At 43.3% G+C, this 20,433-nt stretch overlaps 1 protein-coding gene across 3 annotated transcripts in view; it reads left to right on the top strand.

The window, feature by feature from the left end:
* The window catches only part of RFT1 (RFT1 glycolipid translocator homolog), a gene marked incomplete at its 3' end in the record, with an annotated part of 34,546 nt that extends 15,749 nt beyond the window's left edge, over nt 1-18,797 (top strand). For all 3 annotated transcript variants that reach the window (XM_084246737.1, XM_084246738.1, XM_084246739.1), the window contains 7 exons: nt 5,949-6,027; nt 8,910-8,960; nt 9,700-9,830; nt 10,885-11,029; nt 16,591-16,696; nt 18,058-18,307; nt 18,630-18,797. In XM_084246737.1, coding sequence (XP_084102863.1) covers nt 5,949-6,027; nt 8,910-8,960; nt 9,700-9,830; nt 10,885-11,029; nt 16,591-16,696; nt 18,058-18,307; nt 18,630-18,797 — 930 coding nt within the window. The remainder of the gene's footprint in view (nt 1-5,948; nt 6,028-8,909; nt 8,961-9,699; nt 9,831-10,884; nt 11,030-16,590; nt 16,697-18,057; nt 18,308-18,629) is intronic.
* Nucleotides 18,798-20,433: the final 1,636 nt, after the last annotated feature.

Below are 20,433 nucleotides of genomic sequence, written 5' to 3' on the forward strand. Positions count from 1 at the left end.
TTAACTGGGAGCTTGCCCTATGATGCCACTAAAGCACTTTACATGGTTTTTGTTTTGAATTCTCATAGTAACCCAATGAGATAAATACCGTTGTCTCCATTTTGCAGAAGAGAAAACTGAGGCTCTGAGGAGTTAAGTGACTAACCAGAGGTCACATAGCTGGTTTGGATCCACTGCTATCTGTGGACTAACCTTAATCTAAGTGTTTAGCCTCTATGCGCTGTTGCTTTCCAAATGAAACTGACTTATGTTCAAGGTAGTTATTTATTTACTTAAGGATCAAGATTTTCCAGACAGGACAATTTGCTAGGAAATATATATATATTTACTTGTTAAGTAAAAAGAAGAGAGAGAGTGGGCCTCCCCGGTGGCACAGCGGTTGAGCGCTGGGTTGCGAAGCTGCTCGCGGCCTCTGCAGCACTGGTTCGATCCCCGGCCTCCGGGCGAGGGTCCCACATGGCACGCAGACCTCTCCTGCCGCCCGCTGCTCCCCTCAGCAGTGTACCTCTCTTCAAGTCTGCCTGTTCTGTTCCCCACTCCGGCTCTGGTGAATTCTGTCACCCTCCTGCGCTTCTGACTGTACCCAGTGCTTGTATAAATAAATAAATAAATAAATAAATAAATAAATAAATAAATAAATATTTTTTTAAAAAATTAAAAAAAAAAGAAGAGAGAGAGAGAGAAAGAGAGAGAGATGATTGTGAATATAGTACATGACTCTACCACCAGCAACATGCCTAGCGATTCTTCGAGCAGATTTCTGCCTGTGGGGACTGCCTCATACGAAACTGCTCAGACCATTCCATTCAAAATCAGTTTGAGCAAATTGTGAAATTTCTTTCCTAGTCTTCTAGAATCTCATCTTCTTTAAAGATACTTATCTTTTAAGATACTTAAATTAGTGATACCTCACATAATGACTGCCTTTTAACGTTTTTTATATGCTTGCTACTTCTGAGTGATTTCAGATGAGAGGTTTACTAATAATTAAGTAAAGCTGAGAAGTGTTGAGGTCAGTGGAAGGTGGAAATGTGAGCATGGATAAAACTGGGCAGGTTGATAGCCCTGGAGGAAGAGGGAGGGGAAGATTTGCCATGTGGGATATAAAGGTGAGGGAGACCAGGGACAGGTATTCCCTGGTGGCTATTCCATGTGCTAAGAATGTGAAGAATGCAGCTGGTTGGGGCATCCAGATACCGAAGAGTTTGGGAAGTGGAAGAGTGGGTAAAGTACAATGAGCTTCCCAGTTATGATTCCAGACCTTGCCTGGAGATACTGTCCATCACCTCATCACCTTTTGCCACCCAAGCCTCAGTTTCCCCATCCATACAGTGAGGCAGTGGAATGGTTTGTTGGTCAGGGGATGCCAGAGAAAGTCACAGCTCAGAGGTGCCAACCCAGCTCTTGTGACATAGGCCTCTCCTGACTGCCCAAGTGACAAATACATTCTGAACAGAATGGTAAAAGCCCAAAGAAACAGCTTCTTCTTTGCTGCCACTTGACAGATACCTCTGAGAGAAAACCCAATCTCTGTTCTGACTTCCTGCCTCCATTTCCTTAATGAGCATTTTTTTTTTTAAGATTTATTTATTTTATTTATATAAGCACTGGGTAGTCAGAAGCGCGGGAGGGTGAGAGAATTCACCAGAGCCAGAGCAGGGAACAGAACAGGCAGTCTGACGAAATACACTGCTGAGGGGAGCAGGGGGTGGCAGGAGAGGTCCGCACGCCATGTGGGACCCTCGCCCAGCGGCAAAGGATCGAACCAGCGCTGCAGAAGCTGAGGGCAGCTTCGCAACCCAGCACTCAACCGCTGCGCCACCGGGGAGGCCCCTTAATGAGCATTTTAAAGATATTAAGCAGGGCCTCCCCGGTGGCGCAGCGGTTGAGCGCTGGGTTGCGAAGCTGCCCGCGGCCTCTGCGGTGCCGGTTCGATCCCCAGCTGCTCCCCGGCCACCGGAGGAGGGTCCCACATGGCGCGCAGACCTCTCCTGCCGCCCGCTGCTCCCCTCAGCAGTGTACTTCGGTCCTTCTGCCTGCTCTGCTCCCCGCTCTGGCTCTGGTGAATTCTCTCACCCTCCAGCACTTCTGACTATACCCAGTGCATGCATAAACAAAACAAACAAACAAATAAATAAATAAAACATGCCTCTATTAAAAAAAAAAAAAACCTATAAAAAAAGGTTTTCAAAAAATTAATTAAAAAAAAATAAAGATATTAAGCAGTGTGGCCATTCCTTCTGAACCACAGGTCCATTTGAATGAAGGTCATTAGGAGAAAGGAATCCTAAAGTTTTAGATCAGATTTACTATCACGATTTCATTCTCCTTAAAAAAAATTTTTTTAAAGAGCTCAGGCATCTTCTCAAACCCATTTACTGCCTACACACAAGTAAGCTTCACAAGAACCTCATGTAGCAACTGTGACTGTTTTGTTTGAAAAGAGCCCTTCTGGATCTCTCCACCCACAAAATCAGGCCTGGCAAGGTTGTGGGGCTTAGAGTGAAATAGTGCTTCTGAGCCCACTGCTCCCCGATGCTGTGGTCACAGTGCCCCCTAGCGGTAGTAGGTTGTCTGGCACTCTGTTAGGGGAAGATTTAGTCCTGGCCTAGAGCTACCCTGGGACGTCTGTTTAGGATCCAGTGGTGTCCTGAAGGCAGTGTAGTTTGGGAAAATCCAAGCCTGTCCTTCCTATGTCTAGAAGATAGATTCTTAGATCAAGGCATGAGTGCCCTTGCTTTCAAGGGGTACTCTAGATTTGCCCTGTGTTAAATAGTAGCCAGCAACCACATGTGGCTATAAAGCATTTGAAATATGAGCTGTAAGTGCTAAATACACACTGGGTTTCAAAGACTTAAATTGGAGAAATAATGTAAAATGCCTCTAATATTTTTTTACGTTGATTACATGGTGAACTTATAATATTTTGGTTAAATAAAATGTACTAAAATTAATTTTACCTGTTTTTACTCTTCACTGATAGAAATATATGTGGCCTGCATTCTTTTTCTCCTGGATGGCATTGTTCTATACAGATAGGCTTTGGGCATGTGTAACTGGGACCTGCCCTTCGGCCAACTTCCACAGCTAAAGCTGACCTTTTGCAGAGGTGAAGTGGACGTGGCCTTCTTGCTTTACCCCTTTCCTCTCAAAGTGCCACTGAAATTCCACCTTTCAAAGATCATCATTTTTTAGTTAATCAGAACTTTTCAAAGTGAACCTAACTCCTAGACTGAACATTCTGAATATTTTTTTTAAAAGCCTTTATTTATTTATTTTTAAAGATTTATTTATTTATTTATACAAGCACTGGGTACAGTCAAAAGCGCCGGAGGGTGAGAGAATTCACCAGAGCCAAAGCGGGGAACAGAACAGACAGACTGACAAAGTACAGTGCTGAGTGGAGCAGCGGGCGGCAGGAGAGGTCTGCGTGCCATGTGGGACCCTCTTCCGGTGGCCGGGGAGCAGCTGGGAATCAAACCAGCATTGCGGAGGCTGCGGGCAGCTTTGCAACCCAGTGCTCAACCTCTGCGCCACCAGGGAGGCCCCATTCTGAATATTCTTGACAGAGCAGGTCTCTGGGAAAGATCTGGGAGGAGGTAGAAAAGAAGTCACTTCCAGCTAGCTGCTGTGCTCCTCCATTTTGTGGTCAGCTCACTGTCTTCCAAGCACTCTTACAGATTGACCTCTGCCTCAGCGCTGACTTCCCTGCACCCTCCTCGCCCTTAGGAAATAGGTAGTTTGGTGCCCCCTTAGGAGTTTTGGAAGAACTATATCAGAAGATTTTTTTCTCTTTCTTCTGTCATAATAATTCTGAATTTCACTAATCTGGCATGGATGAGTTGTCTTTTTTCTATTTTTTTAAAAGATTTATTTATTTATGCATAGAAGAGCTGGGGCACAGACTGGAGATGCAGGATAGGGGTTGAGTAGGTCCACCAAAGACAGAGTAGGGAACAGAACAGGCAGATTGACTGAAATACACTGCTGAGGGGAGCAGCGGGTGAGACAGGAGAGGTCTGCTGCGCCATGTGGGTTTCTCCCTGGCCAGCCGGGGATCGAACTCATGCTACAGAGGCTGCATATTGCTTCATAATGCGGTACTTAACTCCTTGCGCCACAGGGAGGCCCTCTTTTTTTTTTTTTTTAATATACAAGCAAAGTGTGTACATACAGCATTTACACAATGGCCAAATATGGCATTAAAATGGGAGTCCATGAAGCAGGTTTTGTTGTGTAGTCTGGCATATATCAGACATTTTTTTTTAATAATAAATTTTATTTTTATATTCCCCATACAATTGCAACCCCCCCATTCTGACCCCAATCCCTCCCCTCCCGCCCCCCACCCCCCAAAGAGTGTCTCTGGTTCATAGTTTTTTGTTGATTTTGATTTTTACTTTCTTATAGTTATTCATTTTCCTGGTCCCTTATTTAAGTTTTCTAGATTCCTGCTATGAGTGAGACCATCCGGTATTTTTCTTTTTCTTTCTGGCTTATTTCGCTGAGCATGATCCCTTCCAGCGCCATCCATGTTGCTGCAAATTGCATGTGTTTATCTTTTTTGAATGCTGAGTAATATTCCATGGTATATATGTACCACATCTTCTTGATCCAGTCATCTATTTTTGGGCATTTGGGCTGTTTCCAAAGCTTAGCTATTGTAAACAGTGCTGCTATAAACATAGGGGTGCAGGTGCTCTTTGGAATTGATGTTTCTGTGTCCTTTGGGTAAATACCTAGGAGTGCAATTGCTGGATCATATGGAATCTCTATGTTTAGTAGGTCCAGAAATCTCCACACAGCTCTCCGTATTGGTTGGACCAGTTTGCACTCCCACCAACAGTGCAGAAGAGTTCCTTTTTCTCCACACCCTCGCCAACATTTGTTGTTGCTAGTTTTTTTAAATATGTGCCATTCTCACTGGTGTAAGATGGAATCTCATGGTAGTTTTGATTTGCATTTCCCTGATTACAAGTGATGTTGAACATTTTTTCATATGCCTGTTGGCCATTTGCATTTCTTCTTCAGAGAAGTTTCTTTTTAGCTCTTCTGCCCATTTTTTGACTGGATTATTTTCTTTGTTGTTGTTGAGTCTCACAGACATACAGACCAATGGAATCGAATAGAAAATCCAGAAATAAACCCACAGATTTATGGTCAGCTAATATTTGACAAAGGAGCAAAGACTATGCATTAGAGCAAAGAAAGTTTGTTCAGTAAAAGGTGCTGGGAAAACTGGGTCGCTACATGCAAAAGAATGAAGCTTGACCACTACCTCACACCATACACAAAAATCAACTCAAAATGAATTAAAGAACTAGACATAAGACCTGAAACCATAAAATACATAGAAGGAAATATAGGCGAAACACTACGTGATTTGCATATCAAAGACATCTTTACAGACACATCACCCAAAGCAGTGATAGTGAAGGCAAAGATCAACAGCTGGGACTACATCAAATTAAAGAGCTTCTGCACAGCAAAAGAGACAATAACAAAAACAAAGAGAAACCCCACCAACTGGGAGAACATTTTTGCACACAACACTAATGATAAAGGACTGATCACAAAAATCTGCAAAGAGCTGATATCAGACATTTTTTAAGGAAAAAACTGACTGCTAGCTGTCTTTGTTAGATGTGGTCAGCTTCCTGTCCTGCTTTCCCTGGACAGCGCAGTTCTTCGGGAATCCTGGTGAATGGAGCTTGGGCAGGCCCCTTATAGAGATGCTCTTCCACCTAGAGCCTTTGTATTCATGTTTAGGAATGTATGTTCTTTGCCAGTACTCGTCAGATGCTTTCTATGCTTAACATTAAATGAAAAATTACTCAGTGCTATCCAAGTTGATATTTAGGAACCAAAATGGATTTGCCTCTTATGTAGCATTACTGTATTCTTAGACTTGCAGTAACTGGGAGTTTTTGTTTTGTTTTCTTTTCTAGGCTTTTGTAAATTGGAAAGAGGCTAAATTAACTTGGAGTTTTTTCAAACAGTCTTTCTTGAAACAGATTCTGACAGAAGGTAAGTAAAAGGTCACTCAGCCGTGAGAAAACTGTAGCATAAGGCAAGCATGTGGAGTCACAATGGCCTGTTACCTAGATCCAGGCTACCTGTTGTCTCAAGGCTCTCAGCAGAGGAGCCTCAGCAATGAGAGCTTTTTATATAAGGACAGGGAAGCTAACATTTATTTAGCTTGCTGCTTTATTTAAGTAGTCTAATTTAAATCTCTCCAAAGCCTTGTAAGAAAAATATTGTCTCAGAGGAAACTGCAGGTCAGTGAGGTTATATAACTTCTGCAGGCTCTTACAGTAATGAGGAACAGCTTCCTCTGAGTCCAACTTTAACCCAAGAAACCCCAAATTATATATATATCATTTAATGAAATGTATTATAAAAGTATTGTGTTGATTACAGAGAATTTAGAAAAGGGAGAAGCTATCCATAATCTTGTTATCATGTGCTAAATTTTTCTACATTAACTTCTTTTTTTTGTTCCTTTCTGTTTTCATTTTATACATAGATATATTTCAGTGTTCTTTTTTTTTTTTTTTTTTTTTGCTTTTTCTAAGAGCCAGGTTTCCATCCTTTTATTTTGTTAAACACCAATAAAATTCAACTTTTAAAAAAAAAATCTATTGAAGTAACATTGACTTATATAGGTTTCAGGGATATAGGATTATAGTTTGCCATCTGAGCTTGCCATCTGAGCCTTAAATGTCTTAGGTCCTTTCCTTGAATAGTGACAGAGCTCTTGATGCAGAGGGCCAGGAGAGAGCTGAAAGTCCATTCATAGCACATATGACTATGTTAGTTTTTTCACACCCAGCTTTAGTTCAAAGAATGAGATTTGAGGCTTCTGTAAGCTGCTGAAGGTAATAGCTTTTCTCTATATGTAATTTTCATATGTCTATACATCTATTTATCTACTACTGAACACATTTTAAAATCTTTTCAAAATTATCTTTTAATTTTAAAAATAATAGAATCCCATTATAAAAATTTTGGAAAACAGAAAAAAGTTCCCTCTAATTCCAGCATTCCAATACAACCATCATTGTTATCATGTTATTTTCTTCCCCCACATGTTTATTTTAACTCCCCCAGGCCTCTCTGTCCCCATTTGTGAGACTTAACCTCTTGTACCACCAGAGAGACCCTTAGATTCTTTTTACCTAAAAATTACAGCTCTAGGGTTTCCCTGGTGGTGCAAGGGATTAAGATGCAACCTATGAAGCTATCCAAAGCCACTGCAGCACAAGTTTGATCCCCAGCCAGGGAGCTACCCACATGGTGCAGCAGGCCTCTCCTGACTCATCTGCTGTTCCTCTCAGCAGTGTATTTCAGTCAATCTACCTGTTCTGTTCCTCACTCTGTCTCTGGTCAGTCCTCTAACCCCCCTGCACCTCTGGCCTATACCCCAGTTCTTGTATGCATAAATGAATCTTTAAAAATATTGTAGCTCTAAACGAGTTGAAATCATTCATTATAGTAGCAAAAATGTATATGCTTTTACCTTCTGCTCCCACATTCCTGAACACTGTGGTAGAAGCTGAGAATACACAGATGAGTCACAGGTCATGGTCTCAAGGAGCTCTTTCTCTGACCAAAGACACATTTGTGTGGTTAACTCTGATGCAGGATGTACTTAGAAAAACTGCACTCACCAGAGTCTCTTGAGTGCCATCTCATTTCCTGGAACTCTGCTAGGAAAGCAGGGACACAGAGACCTGGTTCTTGCCCTTGGGAGCTTATAGAATGTAGGAAGGTGAGGCCTGTTGTGCCAGAAGAGAGGGACTTCCCGATTAAAAAAAACATTCTAGATGGTAAGATTGACAAGAGCTGAGACTGGGAGTATGACCAGGCTCAGTCTGACCCTTTACCAGGCAATAAAACCTGGTATTGAAGGGTGACAGTGTGGTAAAGGAAGATGGGGGTGAGGTTGGTGAAGGAAGACCAAAATGAGAGCTTGCAGTTAGTTTATAAAAGACACATATGCAGAACTAAGGAACTGAGCTTTTTTTAAACAATAAAGAGCCATTCAAAGGTGAGAAAACAGGGATTGACTTAAGATTGTACTTGCAAAAGCAGCAACAATTAGCCGCAAGGATGGACAGAAACAGTGCAGAGATACTGGTGGGAGCAAATGTAGTTTTGTGAGCTAGCTCCTGCAGGGGTCCCTGCCCAGATGCAGTGGCTGTGGAATTGCACAGAGGTAAGGACTAAAGAGAGACTTGAGAGAGCATCACTGCTTCTAGTGTATTAATAATGCATTCCTTTTTGGGCAAAGGGAGGTGAGAATTTCCCCTGTAGGGCAGTAGGCAATCTTCAGTGCTCCCTCACCATAGTGGTCAATGCTTTCCACTCACGGATAAGAAAATTCATGGAATCGGGGGTGGGGCTCTGGATTGGTGTCATTGCCTTGAAGGCATTTGACTGTCTTAGATTTGAATCATGAGCTTGGTCTCCAGAGCCTTACCAGCCTCCTTAGAATTTTCTCCAGTCTGGAAGGAACCTTTGATGAGTCTGTGCATATAATTGTGGAATTTATATTTCACAGACTTTAATTATCTGACCTCCCTTAAAATTTAGGGTAATCATTTTCATTATTAACATTTTAGTGATCTCCCCATACTTTTTTTTTTTAACTTATTAGACTGGTTTTATTAAATAATTTTGCTTTTAACTTTTTTGGAGATTTTCTGTCAACAAAGCCCCCAGCACATTCCAAATTATTATTTTGAGATTGTTTTAAATCAACATTAGATCAAGGATCTTTATAACTGATTACCTAATTTTTCTCCTGTGGGCATATTTACCAACTAGAAAAGTTGACAGGCAGTGAAAGGAAACAGGAAAATAATATGCATTTGAAATGCTAATTATTTGTACTTTTCCATTTTTAGGTGAGAGATATGTGATGACATTTTTGAATGTGTTAAATTTTGGTGATCAAGGTAAGATGGAATTTTGTAGTGTTTCAAATAAAGGTAAATACTGTTAGTAGATACCTTTATTTAGTAGTTAGTAGAGGAAAGTAATACCTTCCTCTGCAGTTTGATACATTTAATGAAAAAATGAACCCAAAGATTATTTAAAAATGAAGACTATAAAATAAAGAGTCCAGAAGATTGAAAAATGTAGGTCTTTGTAAATACACAGAGTGTACTGACTCTCTATTCACGTGTGACTTTGGTGGCATGTGTGACTGTTGAAATCCCCTGCCTTACTCTGCTTCCTGTGTAGCTCTGCTGCTCATTTTAGGGTGAGGGGTGCTGAGCAAAGAGAAAAGGAAACTTATCATCACAATCACAAAGATGTACTTCATGCTTGTTTGACTAGATAGACCTCAGTATTATTTTATACAGTTATTTTTTACTTTAATCCCAAAATAGTAGAAAGAAGAGCATGAGAAAATCAACTTGGCTTGAATGACTTTTGTTTTAAAAAGTGCTAGTGATAGAAAGGGTCTGAATTTGACTGTATCCTTGTCTGTATCCTGGTTGATATCGCAGATGGTTTTGCAAGCTATTCAGGGAAACAGAGTGAAGGGTACTTGGACTCTCTTAATTTTCCAAATGAACCAAATTTATGATTATCTCAAAAAGTTTAATTTTAAAATTAGGGAAAAATTATAGTGTGAAAATTCAAATAGAAAATGTGTAAGATTGTTCATCCATTCTTTATGTTTTGTAGGTGTATATGATATAGTGAATAATCTTGGCTCCCTTGTGGCCAGATTAATTTTCCAACCAATAGAGGAGAGTTTTTATATATTCTTTGCTAAGGTGCTGGAGAGAGAAAAGGAGGCTACACTTCAGAAGCAGGTAATCTTGGTTCTCATGTCACTGTCTCAAGTAAATTCCCTCTCTAAATGTAAGGTGAACAGACAGAAATGTGGATCTGCCAATTTCCTTCCATTTAAAGCTAAAATTTTCTTCTAGTATTCATTCTTTTATCACGTTCTGAATGATGACAGGACCCAGAGCCCACTTCTTTCATGGCCTTCTCCTTTGGTTGGCCCTGCCTTCTCATCTCTCTTCTTCTTTGTGACCTTATTCTTGATCCTGTCCTCTCAAAACTCTGCTTGTCCCTAGTGCAGCACAGACCCCCTCCCAATGGCATAGGAATGATCTAGTGAATAATAATTTTCAGAACCAAAAGTGAGTCAAAGCATGCTGAGACTGGAACAAAGCTAACCTAAGTCATGGGAAGGGAAGGACGTGGTCACTTTTCTTTCACTCACCACACTAATTGTTTAAGCTTCATAAGAACTGTGAAGTGCTCAGAGCTACTTTCGCTCTATAAATCTCGCTCTATACTCTGGTTGGTAAATACAAAAGAAGAGATTTTAATCCAGGATTTATTACATTGTAGAAACTTCACTTTTTCCAAAACCATTGAAAATATCTGACTTATCTTAAGATGAAAGCAAGCTAGGTCAACTTCTTATATGTCTTAGAAGACATTTTGCAAAATACAATTTAAGGCACAATTTTTCAAAATAAGCTAATATGGTTCTCAGTCTGATTTAGGACTTTTCCTAAGTGTATATTGACAGCAACATCAGAATTTTGAGGTATTTGTCAAGAGAAGCACAACGATAGAGAGAGCTAAAAACTCGCTGTCCATTTAAAAATAAATATCAGAGGTGAACGTGAGTGTCCTTCCCCACACTACCTAAGGAGACACACATTGTCTTGTGCTAATTCGTTTGCTAATTGACAGAAACAAACATAGGCTAGAGAAAAACAGTGATGGCCCTCACTAGTTGAAAGACTGATGTGTGAAACAGCAAAGGGAGAAGGCAAGATGTGAAGATTTTCTTTAGCTCATGATTTATCCAACTTCCTTCCATCCCCCTTCTCTACCTCCCCTCAGGAGGACATTGCTGTGGCGGCAGCGGTTTTGGAGTCCCTGCTTAAGCTGGCCCTGCTAGCTGGCCTGACTATCACCGTTTTTGGCTTTGCCTATTCTCAGCTGGCTTTGGATATCTATGGCGGAACCATGCTTAGCTCAGGATCAGGTATGCATAAGAGTTTTGCCAGATTTGCTCTAATTTCCAACAGAAATAGGAGAGTCTTAGGAAATTCAAGAGCTGTGCACACACAGTTGATATCTGTGTGAATACAGGGAAAAGTGGAGGCGGCTTGGCTGTGAGATGATTCCCTTTAGATGTAGCTTAGGGTGCATCCAGGGACTTTGCCACCAGGTTCATCAGTTCTCCAACCTTACACGGAGAAATTGGTATAAAGCCTTGGCTTTCCTCTCAGGCCTAGAATGTGTTTTGCCAAGCACTTTCCTGTGTTCCCTCTGGGGTGAGGGAGAAAGGCAGAGAGTGGGCTCTAATGAGTCTCCCCTTGGTACTAAAAACATCTGAAAACAGTCAATGCCACATAAATCTCAGGGGCTGGTGCATAAAAGCCTCTGAAGGATAACCCAGAGCCATTTGGAGAAAATAAAATTGGTTTTGGCAAATAAAATGGATATTTAATCCAGTGACTCTTGCTTTTCGAAGGAGAAAAGTATTGAATGAGTCCAACTCGAAACGCCTGGTGTCGAGGCTACTGAGCATCTCCCAGCACTCACTTGGTAGGCCCCAGGGACTTCAGTTTCCATTGTACTGGGATATAAGCTCACAGTCCATTTGCAATGTTTCAGCTTGGGTTTAGCAAAGATGTTTTTAATTCCTCAGTTACTTGACAAGAACCCTGAAGTCTTCCTGCTGCCCCACCTCACTGCAGAGGGCTTTGTCAAATGCCATTTTAAAGCTCACTGATGTTTTAGTCTCCACTCTAATGGGCCCAAACTTTTGTTATTAGGGAGGGAAGGGCCAAGTTTCTACACTAGAACAAAGGTGATTATGTTGGGAGAAGTACCTGCTGTGAAACCAATGGAGTGGTTTGTAGCTTCCTGGGGCTTGTGCTCTGAGAAGTACATTTCCATCAGGCTGCTGCAGGGAGGCTTCATTAGGAAACCATTAGCAAGTTAGTTTGCAGAGACAGGGGACTCGAATATTTCACAGCTGCTTTGCCCCTTTAGAAAGGTAATCACCAAACATCAGCCTTTAATGTACTGGGGTCACAGGACACTGCCATGAGGACAGGCTGTCCATCACTATATGGTTCTCCTGGTGGAATAACTCATCATAGTCAATCCACAAACAAACTTGTAATTGTGTCATCTTTTTACCCAAGTGAAAGGTGTCAGCTTTGAGCACTGATAATAGAGTTATCAACTACAAGGGTTGGTGTTAGTTGATTTCTAAGATAATGAGTTCTGTATCTAGTGGTTTATGTCATTGTCATTAATTTTTTTTCAATTTTTTTATTTATGGAATGGTGTATGCCGGAGGTGAGGGGGGTGAGAGGATCCACCAGAGACAGAGTGGGGAGCAGAACAGACAGATCTACTGAAATACCTGCTGAGGGGAGTAGTGGGTGAGATAGGAGAGGTCTGCTGCACCATGTGGGTAGCTCCCTGGCCAGGGATCGAACTCAGGCCTCAGTGGCTGGCAGTAGCCTGATAGTTCAAGATTTTACCCCTGCGCCACTAGGGTCACCCTCATCATTAATTTTATTTTATTTTTTTTTTAAGATTTATTTATTTTTATACAAGAGCTGGGGTATAGGTCAGAGGTGTGGGAGGGTGAGAGGATTCACCAGAGACAGAGTGGGGAGCAGAACAGGCAGACGGACCGAAATATACTGCGGAGGGGAGCAGCAGGCACGACAGGAGAGGTCTGCTGAGCCATGTGGGATTCTCGCTGGCCGGCCGGGATCGAACCCGCACTGCAGAGGCTGTGGGCAGCTTCACAGTGCTGCGCTCAACCCACTGCGCCACTGGGGAGGCCCCCTCATCATTAATTTTAGACTCAAAAAGATGCGCTCTCAATCTCATCTTTAGAGAGAGTAGAGTCTTGAGAATGATCTGGTTTCTCAGTTTCTGAAAATAGCATGTGGGTCAGTGTACCCCATCAGGGCTTTGGGACCATTGTGACCTCTTGCCTGGGCCAGGGTTCCATTGGGGACACCACCCCAGCAGTGTTTTCTTTTTTTTTTTTTTTTTTAATAGAGGCATGTTTTTCTTTCTTTGTTTGCTTGTTTGTTTTGTTTATACATGCACTGGGTACAGTCAGAAGCGCGGGAGGGTGAGAGAATTCACCAGAGCCAGAGTGGGGAGCAGAACAGGCAGAAGGACCGAAGTACACTGCTGAGGGGAGCAGCGGGCGGCAGGAGAGGTCTGCGCGCCATGTGGGACCCTCCTCCGGTGGCCGGGGAGCAGCCGGGGATTGAACCGGCACCGCAGAGGCCGCGGGCAGCTTCGCAACCCAGCGCTCTACCGCTGCGCCACCGGGGAGGCCCCCCAGCAGTGTTTTCTAGCATTTGTCTCCTCATTATGGCTGCCTCTCATTTTGACCATACTTTGAGCTCTCTCTAAGGTCTTCTGTGGCTTCCTGGGATGGTCTATGTGTGTCTGCTTTTGCCCAGTTGCATATTGGTCTTTGTCCCCAACTGTGAAGTGAACTTTCCCGTGACCTGAATTGGCCTCTGACACACCCTCCTCCCCTATGCTGGTATTTCCAAATGTGGGGCTTGAACACAGCACACACAGGCTTTCGTGTGGAGCATTATGGTTTTGCTTTATATTGTTTGGATTAACACTGAATTCAATTTAGGGGCCTTGTAAGTGCTCTAGAGATTTTCTCAAGATCTTTCTCAAGCCTAGCTTTTCCATCCTTCAGAAAAACAGTCACTGAACTTCCTTGAGATTTCTCACTTTTATCTCTTAGTTTTCTCTCTTACCCCTTTCCTTTGCTTTTTAAAATCAACTTTTCTCCTCTTTCCTTTTACATTAGTTTCCTAGGACTATAATAACAGTGTATCACAAACTTGACAGCTTAAAATTCATAGAAATTCACTATCTCACAGTTCTGGATGCCAGAGGTCTAAATCAAGGTGTCAGCTGGGCCATGCTCCCTCTGACAGCTCTAGAGGAAGATGCATCCTTGTCTCTTTCAGCCTCTGTTGTCTGCCAGGGGTCCTTGGCTTCTAGGTGCATTACCCCAGTCTCTTGACTGTCTTCTCCCTGTATGTCTCCACATTGTTTTCCTCTATAAGAGTCTTCTCCATGTTCAAAATTCCTCCCCTCTTTTTAAAAATAAGGACACCAGTCATAATGAGAAATTTAACTTGAGTCTCTCTGTAAAGACCCTATTTCCAAATGAGATCATTTTCTAAGGTTCTGGAGATGAAGATTTTAACATACTATTTGGAGGGATATAATTCAACCCGTGATACCCCTCAAGTCAGTCCATAATTTAAGGTTCCTTCCTTGGATTCCCCAATTTCAAACTCTTTCCCCCAAATTGACTCAAAACCCTTCCCCTGAAATCACTGTTTGATGCAGGAGTTTGTGTTTTCTGTTTATTTTATTTATTTATTTATTTATTTATTTATTTATTTATTTATTTTGAGTTTGTGTTTTTTATGTCTCAAAGCAGCTCACTAGCCACTTCACATAGACTCACACACATCATTAGCTTTTAGTTACCAAGTGAGCGGTGCAGTTACGAGAGGTGCCCCATTCCTCTCTGCCTTATAGAGGAGGGAGGGAAGTGCAAAGCACACTGGGCGTAGCCTCAGACCATCCCAGGGCACATCCTGGTCCCTGCGTCCTCTACTGGGATTGTCCTTCAGCTGGGGTGGGGGACAGAGGTCTCTGCAGTACCACACAATAAAATGTGGGCCCCAAGGGAGAGCCCCGGAAAACTTTTTTATTGAGCATCAGGGCTGCTGCCCTGTTAATATCCCTCTTGTACTTTTGACTGTAGTAAAACTGTTTGGTCCCCTTGGCATAGGCATGTTTCATATTAAGCAGCTTTAATAACCATGAACTTAAGTTCAGATTCTGGTACTTAGTCCCCCCACCCTTTTCTTTCAGTGGTTAAGGTTTTTCTGAATTGAGGTCTAATTTACATAAAGTAAAATTCTGTACTCCTAAAAGTACAATTTAATGAGTTTTGACAAATATGTGCACCCATGTACGCGGCATCAAATTAAGATATAGAACATTTCCATTACCCATTACCACAGAGAGGTCCCTCAGGACCCTTTCTAGTCAGCTGAACCTCAGAGGCGACCACTGTTCTGATTTCTATCACCATAGACTAGTATTGCTTTTAAAAAGAATTTTAGGGCCTCCCTGGTGGCGCAGCGGTTGAGCGCTGGGTTGCGAAGCTCCCCGCAGCCTCTGTGGCGCCGGTTCGATCCCCGGCTGCTCCCCGGCCATTGGAGGAGGGTCCCGCATGGCGCGCAGACCTCTCCTGCCGCCTGCTGCTCCCCTCAGCAGTGTACTTCGGTCCTTCTGCCTGCTCTGCTCCCTGCTCCCCGCTCTGGCTCTGGTGAATTCTCTCACCCTCCCGCGCTTCTGACTGTACCCAGTGCTTGTATAAATAAATAAATAAATAAATCTTTAAAAAAAAAATTCATGTAAATGAAACCATACGTTAGGTATACTTTTGTGTTTGGCTTTTTTTCTCTCTCTCTCTATTTTTTTCCTCTTTTTTTTTTCTCTCTTTTTTTTTTCTTTCTCTCTCTCTTTTTTTTTTTTTGTGGGACCCTCGCCAGCGGCCGGGGGCAGCCTGGCAGTCCAGCGCTCAACCGCTGCGCCACCAGGGGAGGCACTTGTGTTTGGCTTTTTCCTCAGAAGGAAGCTTTTTGAGGTTCAGTCATGTTTTTCTATGGATCAATATAGGTTTTTCTCTTTGATTACTGAGAAGCAGTTCTTTGTACGGATGGCCCACACTTTGTTTCTCTTTCTCCTGTTTGTGGTCTGTTTGGGCTATGAGGAATAAAACTGTGATGGATGTCTTTGCACAAGTGTTTTATGAGCAAGTGTTGTGTATATTCATTTATGATGGATTTATACACGGGAGTGAAATTGCTGGGTCATAGGTTGGTTGAATATTTATTTTACTAGAAATTGCTTGGCTGCCTCTTGATAAGGGCCCTCTTAAGAGAGGATCCACCCCATCTTTAAGGCTCTCAATCTCCTTTAGCAGATTTTTTTCAGAGCTATGTAGTTAGCTACAGAACAACATCACTTTGAATTAGAAGAAAACATACGGGCTCTGATTCTTCTTGCAGATTTGTGGGTCTTCTATCGCTCTACGGCTTCTGGACCTGGGGCTTCCCCAAAAGGTCTTTTCTGCAGAAGATGTTCAACTTAGGATCTCAATATGTAGAGTCACAGGTGTCTTTAGGTGGTCAGACTGACAAACCTCCTCCTGCTGACTGAAAAAGTGAGGATTACTTGCTGTGCAGATAACTTTTAGTTGTTAAGCAAGAGGTCTGTACGTTTATTCATAACTGTCCTTTTGTTTTTAGCTATTATTTTAGTCAGTGCCATGGAATGCTGGGAATCCTTCCAAATAATTAAGACCATAGGCTCAAGCATGTGTCTGCCCATTGATGATGCCAGCACGGGTCTTGACCCAGTTCTGGTGTTCTCTGCATGCCCAGCTGAACTGAAGATGCATGGGTATCTCCTGTTTGGGCTCTGGAATCTTGGGTTATTTTCTTGTAGGTCCTGTTTTGCTACGTTCCTATTGTCTCTACGTCCTTCTGCTTGCCATCAATGGAGTGACAGAGTGTTTCACGTTTGCTGCCATGAGCAAAGAGGAGGTTGACAGGTGGGTAACTTTAAAGACACACCTTTAATCAAAATGAAGTAATTCACAATCTTCATTCTTTCATTCTGGATTTGCATTCACAAAGCCTCTCTTAAGAGGTAACACCTAGGCCACTATTGTGGGGTGCCTAGCCCAGGCACAATTCAATTAGTCCTTCCCACCATAGGGCTAGGCAACTGCTCTTTGCCTCTGCTTTGTGGAGGAAGGAATCTATGTCCTGAGGGTTATGTTAGTGCAGGTTTGCAGAGGCAGGCACAAGACAGACTAGCCCTCACTCCTCTACCTCCTTGCCCAGTACTCTAGCTGGTGGTTACCAAGGAGCTTCTTGGAGATTCAGAGTCCTACCCCCGAGAATCTCTCTAACACCTCTCCTCAGAGAAAGGCCCAAATGCACAGACACGTTTCCCATAACTTTTGCATCTGTTGATCCCAGATCAGAACTTTTTTTGTCCTGAAACCTCAGGCAGGAGTTCATAATACCAGTTATGATTTAGAGTCCCCTGTGGGGCTTGTTAGAAATATATATTTCCGTCTTCCTCTCTTTCTTCCACCCTACAGAGCCAGTGGGCTCCCTTGCATGTGCATGTTTTTTAAAAGCTCCACAGTGACTCTTACATGAACTTCTGGTTATGACTTTGGCTCCACCCAGGGTCATCCATCTCTTTGTCCCAAATGCCAAAAAGTCCCAAGGTAGTATCTTAAGACATCACTGCAGCATGAGGTTGAGAAGGATAAGGCCAATAGGGAAAAGAACAGAGAGGAAGGTATAGAGGTGAATATAAGAGGTGGGTATAGCAAATGGGGAGAGTGGCCCTTGAGGGCCACTGCTCCTTGAGGCTTTGGGGCCCATGGGTCTCTGTCATGCCTTCAGTGCTGTGAAGGCCCTCTAAGACTGGTTGGGGTAGGAGGGTAAAGGGTAGCTCAAAGAGTTGGGGAGCCCTTCCTATCATTTAGAGTAGCCTCTGTCTGCTTCCCATCTTGGTCTACTTCACTGAGAAGCTTGGTGACTGTTTGCTACCCCGTTCATAGGTGAGAACAAGAGTCTGGGGCAGTGCTCTCTCATGACTTTGAAAACAGCCATGAAAGGAACAGTTCTCCATTCAGTCATAGAATCCAAAGAGCTCTAAGCATACAGAGAGCAGAAGGATGGGTGTGTGAGAGTCTAGAAAACACTCGGGGTGATTTACACTTTACTCCCTGTTTATCTTTCAACTTGAAGACTTGGCTACTTATATTGAGTATGTCCACTAACCAAGATTACAGGGCGATTTCCCTTGGGGAGCAGTGATTAGGGACCAGGAGTCAGGTCAGAGTGTTGGCTCACTCCTTGGGCTCTGCTTTGCTTGTCTCCCTCTCCCCAGGTACAATTTCACGATGCTAGCCCTGTCATCTTCATTCCTGGTGTTATCCTATCTCCTGACCCGGTGGTGTGGCAGCGTGGGCTTCATCTTGGCCAACTGCTTTAACATGGGCATTCGGATCACGCAGAGCCTTTTCTTCATCCACCGCTACTACCGAAAGAGCCCCCACAGGCCCCTGGCCGGTCTGTACATGTCACCGGTCCTCCTGGGGGCATTTGCCCTCAGTGGTGGGATAACTAGTATTTCAGAGGTGAGACACTCTGCAGCCTTTGCACCGCCTGCTTTTGCAAACTGTTCATTGGCCCTCACTCTAGGCACCCCTGCTGGGCTGACTGAGCCAGCTGGGCAAATACATGCCTCCTCTCCCCCAGCCCCCTAAGTCTCTAGGACATCATCTTCTGATTGATGTGACCTGTGCCACCAGTGGGAACAAAATAGACCCTCATATGTAGCTGCCATCCTTTTATCTGACTTGAAACTGGAATGATAGCAGCTATGCCCTCTCTGGGCTGCCCTGGGGAAGGAGGTGCTGACCCCAGGGGCTGACAGTGACAATGGTTTCTTTCCCCCAGGTGTTCCTGTGTTGTGAGCAGGGCTGGCCGGCCAGGCTGGCCCACATTGCTGTGGGGGCCCTCTGTTTGGGAGTGACTCTTGGGACGGCATTCTTCACAGAGACCAAACTGATCCACTTTCTTAGAACTCAGTTAGGTGTGTCCAGACTCACTGATAAAACGACGTGACCTCAGGGATGCACTGGGGCCTGTGATGGCTGGACTCGCCGTGGCAGTTTGTGGGTGGAACAAATTTTCTGTGCCAGAGAGCCCTGCTGTGGAGTGAGACCTGCAGTGGAGTGAGACCAACCCAGACAGTTGAAACCTTGGAGAGAACCACAGACCAACACTTACCATCCATTTGAAATTAGGCAGAAACACGAAGGAGGAATTCCATTTTTTAACAGAAGACCAAAAGGTCTTTTAAAATAGTTGTTTTTTTTTTTTCACCATTTTGTTGAAATTGCCATTTTTCTCTTTTATGAATGTATTAATTCCTTTTGGGGCAATCCATCTTAGGAGCTACATGTTGCAACAAACTATATCCTGGATCGTAATAATCACCTGGTTCAGAAAAAGAGTGTATTTTACCCTTCACAGGATTATTTAATTCTGTAAAGAAAGAAGGAGATTTGTTATGCACCAAACATGAACAAAGTTGTGGTTTTTACCATGTTAACACTGTGGTCTGGATTTTTAGAGAAGGAAAAATGTTTTCAATGAAGAATCCAAGAAATGAAAACATGAAGTCTTTCAGATTCCATTTTCCAGAGTTAACCAGGGGATGTCACACTTCCATCTTCACTGCTGTGTTCCCTGGCTTAGCATGCGCTTTCCCAAAGTAGGTGAAAGCTGCCTCCAGATCCCTGGCCTGGCCGCCCGAGACTGATCTAATGTGAGCTACCTTGTCTTCTGAAGGTTGTCTGGCAGCTGGCTGTAACTTTGCACTTGAAGATTACACAGGTGGCCACTAAAGTAGAATAGATTATCTTTTTCCCTCAAAAAGAATAAGATAAATTCTATATGGCAAGTCTCACTGAGTAAGACCTCTCCCACTGGCCCATGACTTTCAGCACTGGTCCATACACCCAAATTCCAGCCTCAGAACAAGTAGCCAGCCTGGAGGTCTGGTCCTCCAAGCTAGACTGGGGGCCCAGGCTAAGGCTCACCTTCCTGCACCCTGAATATTTCTTTCACTAATGTGTCCATTTCTTTTGGATACGATTGACCATTGGAGGTAGCATATACAGACTGTACCTTGGATGGAATAGGTCATCTGGCCCCAGTGTCCCCAAACTTTACATCCAAAGAGCAGGTGATTCACTTGGGCAAGTTGGCACATCTTGATCACACAATAGTTTGGCTAAAATGTACACATTTAAATATACTGAGCAGGAGTCAATGCCAAGGGGCGAAGGATCAAGATCCACTAGTGCAGGGAGACTAGTGACCTGGACACCTTTCTGTGTGTTTATGCATTCTCTCTGTGTGTGATCTAAGGGAAGAATGCTTTGCACTAATTGGGGGAAAGTAGCTAAATGCAAGGTATCACTGAGTAGCCAGAGGCCAAAAGCTTGACCTTGGGCATGCGTTTATATGGCAGGATCAGGCTATCTCAGAAAAACCGATTGTCCCCTGGTGTAGGGTGGCATACACAGAAGGCAGTCTACCCTTCCCCCATGTACTTTTTTTTGTTTGTTTGTTTCTCAACAGTGCAGGAGTGGGCCTCCTGCCCTCACAAGTTCTTTTCTCTGCTCCACTGACCACTCTTCCCTAGAATGCTATCATGTACCCCATTCCCATTTGACTCCAGACTCAAAACAGA

The sequence above is a fragment of the Talpa europaea genome (assembly GCF_964194135.1).
Source record: "Talpa europaea genome assembly, chromosome: 11".
Classification (NCBI taxonomy): domain Eukaryota; kingdom Metazoa; phylum Chordata; class Mammalia; order Eulipotyphla; family Talpidae; genus Talpa; species Talpa europaea.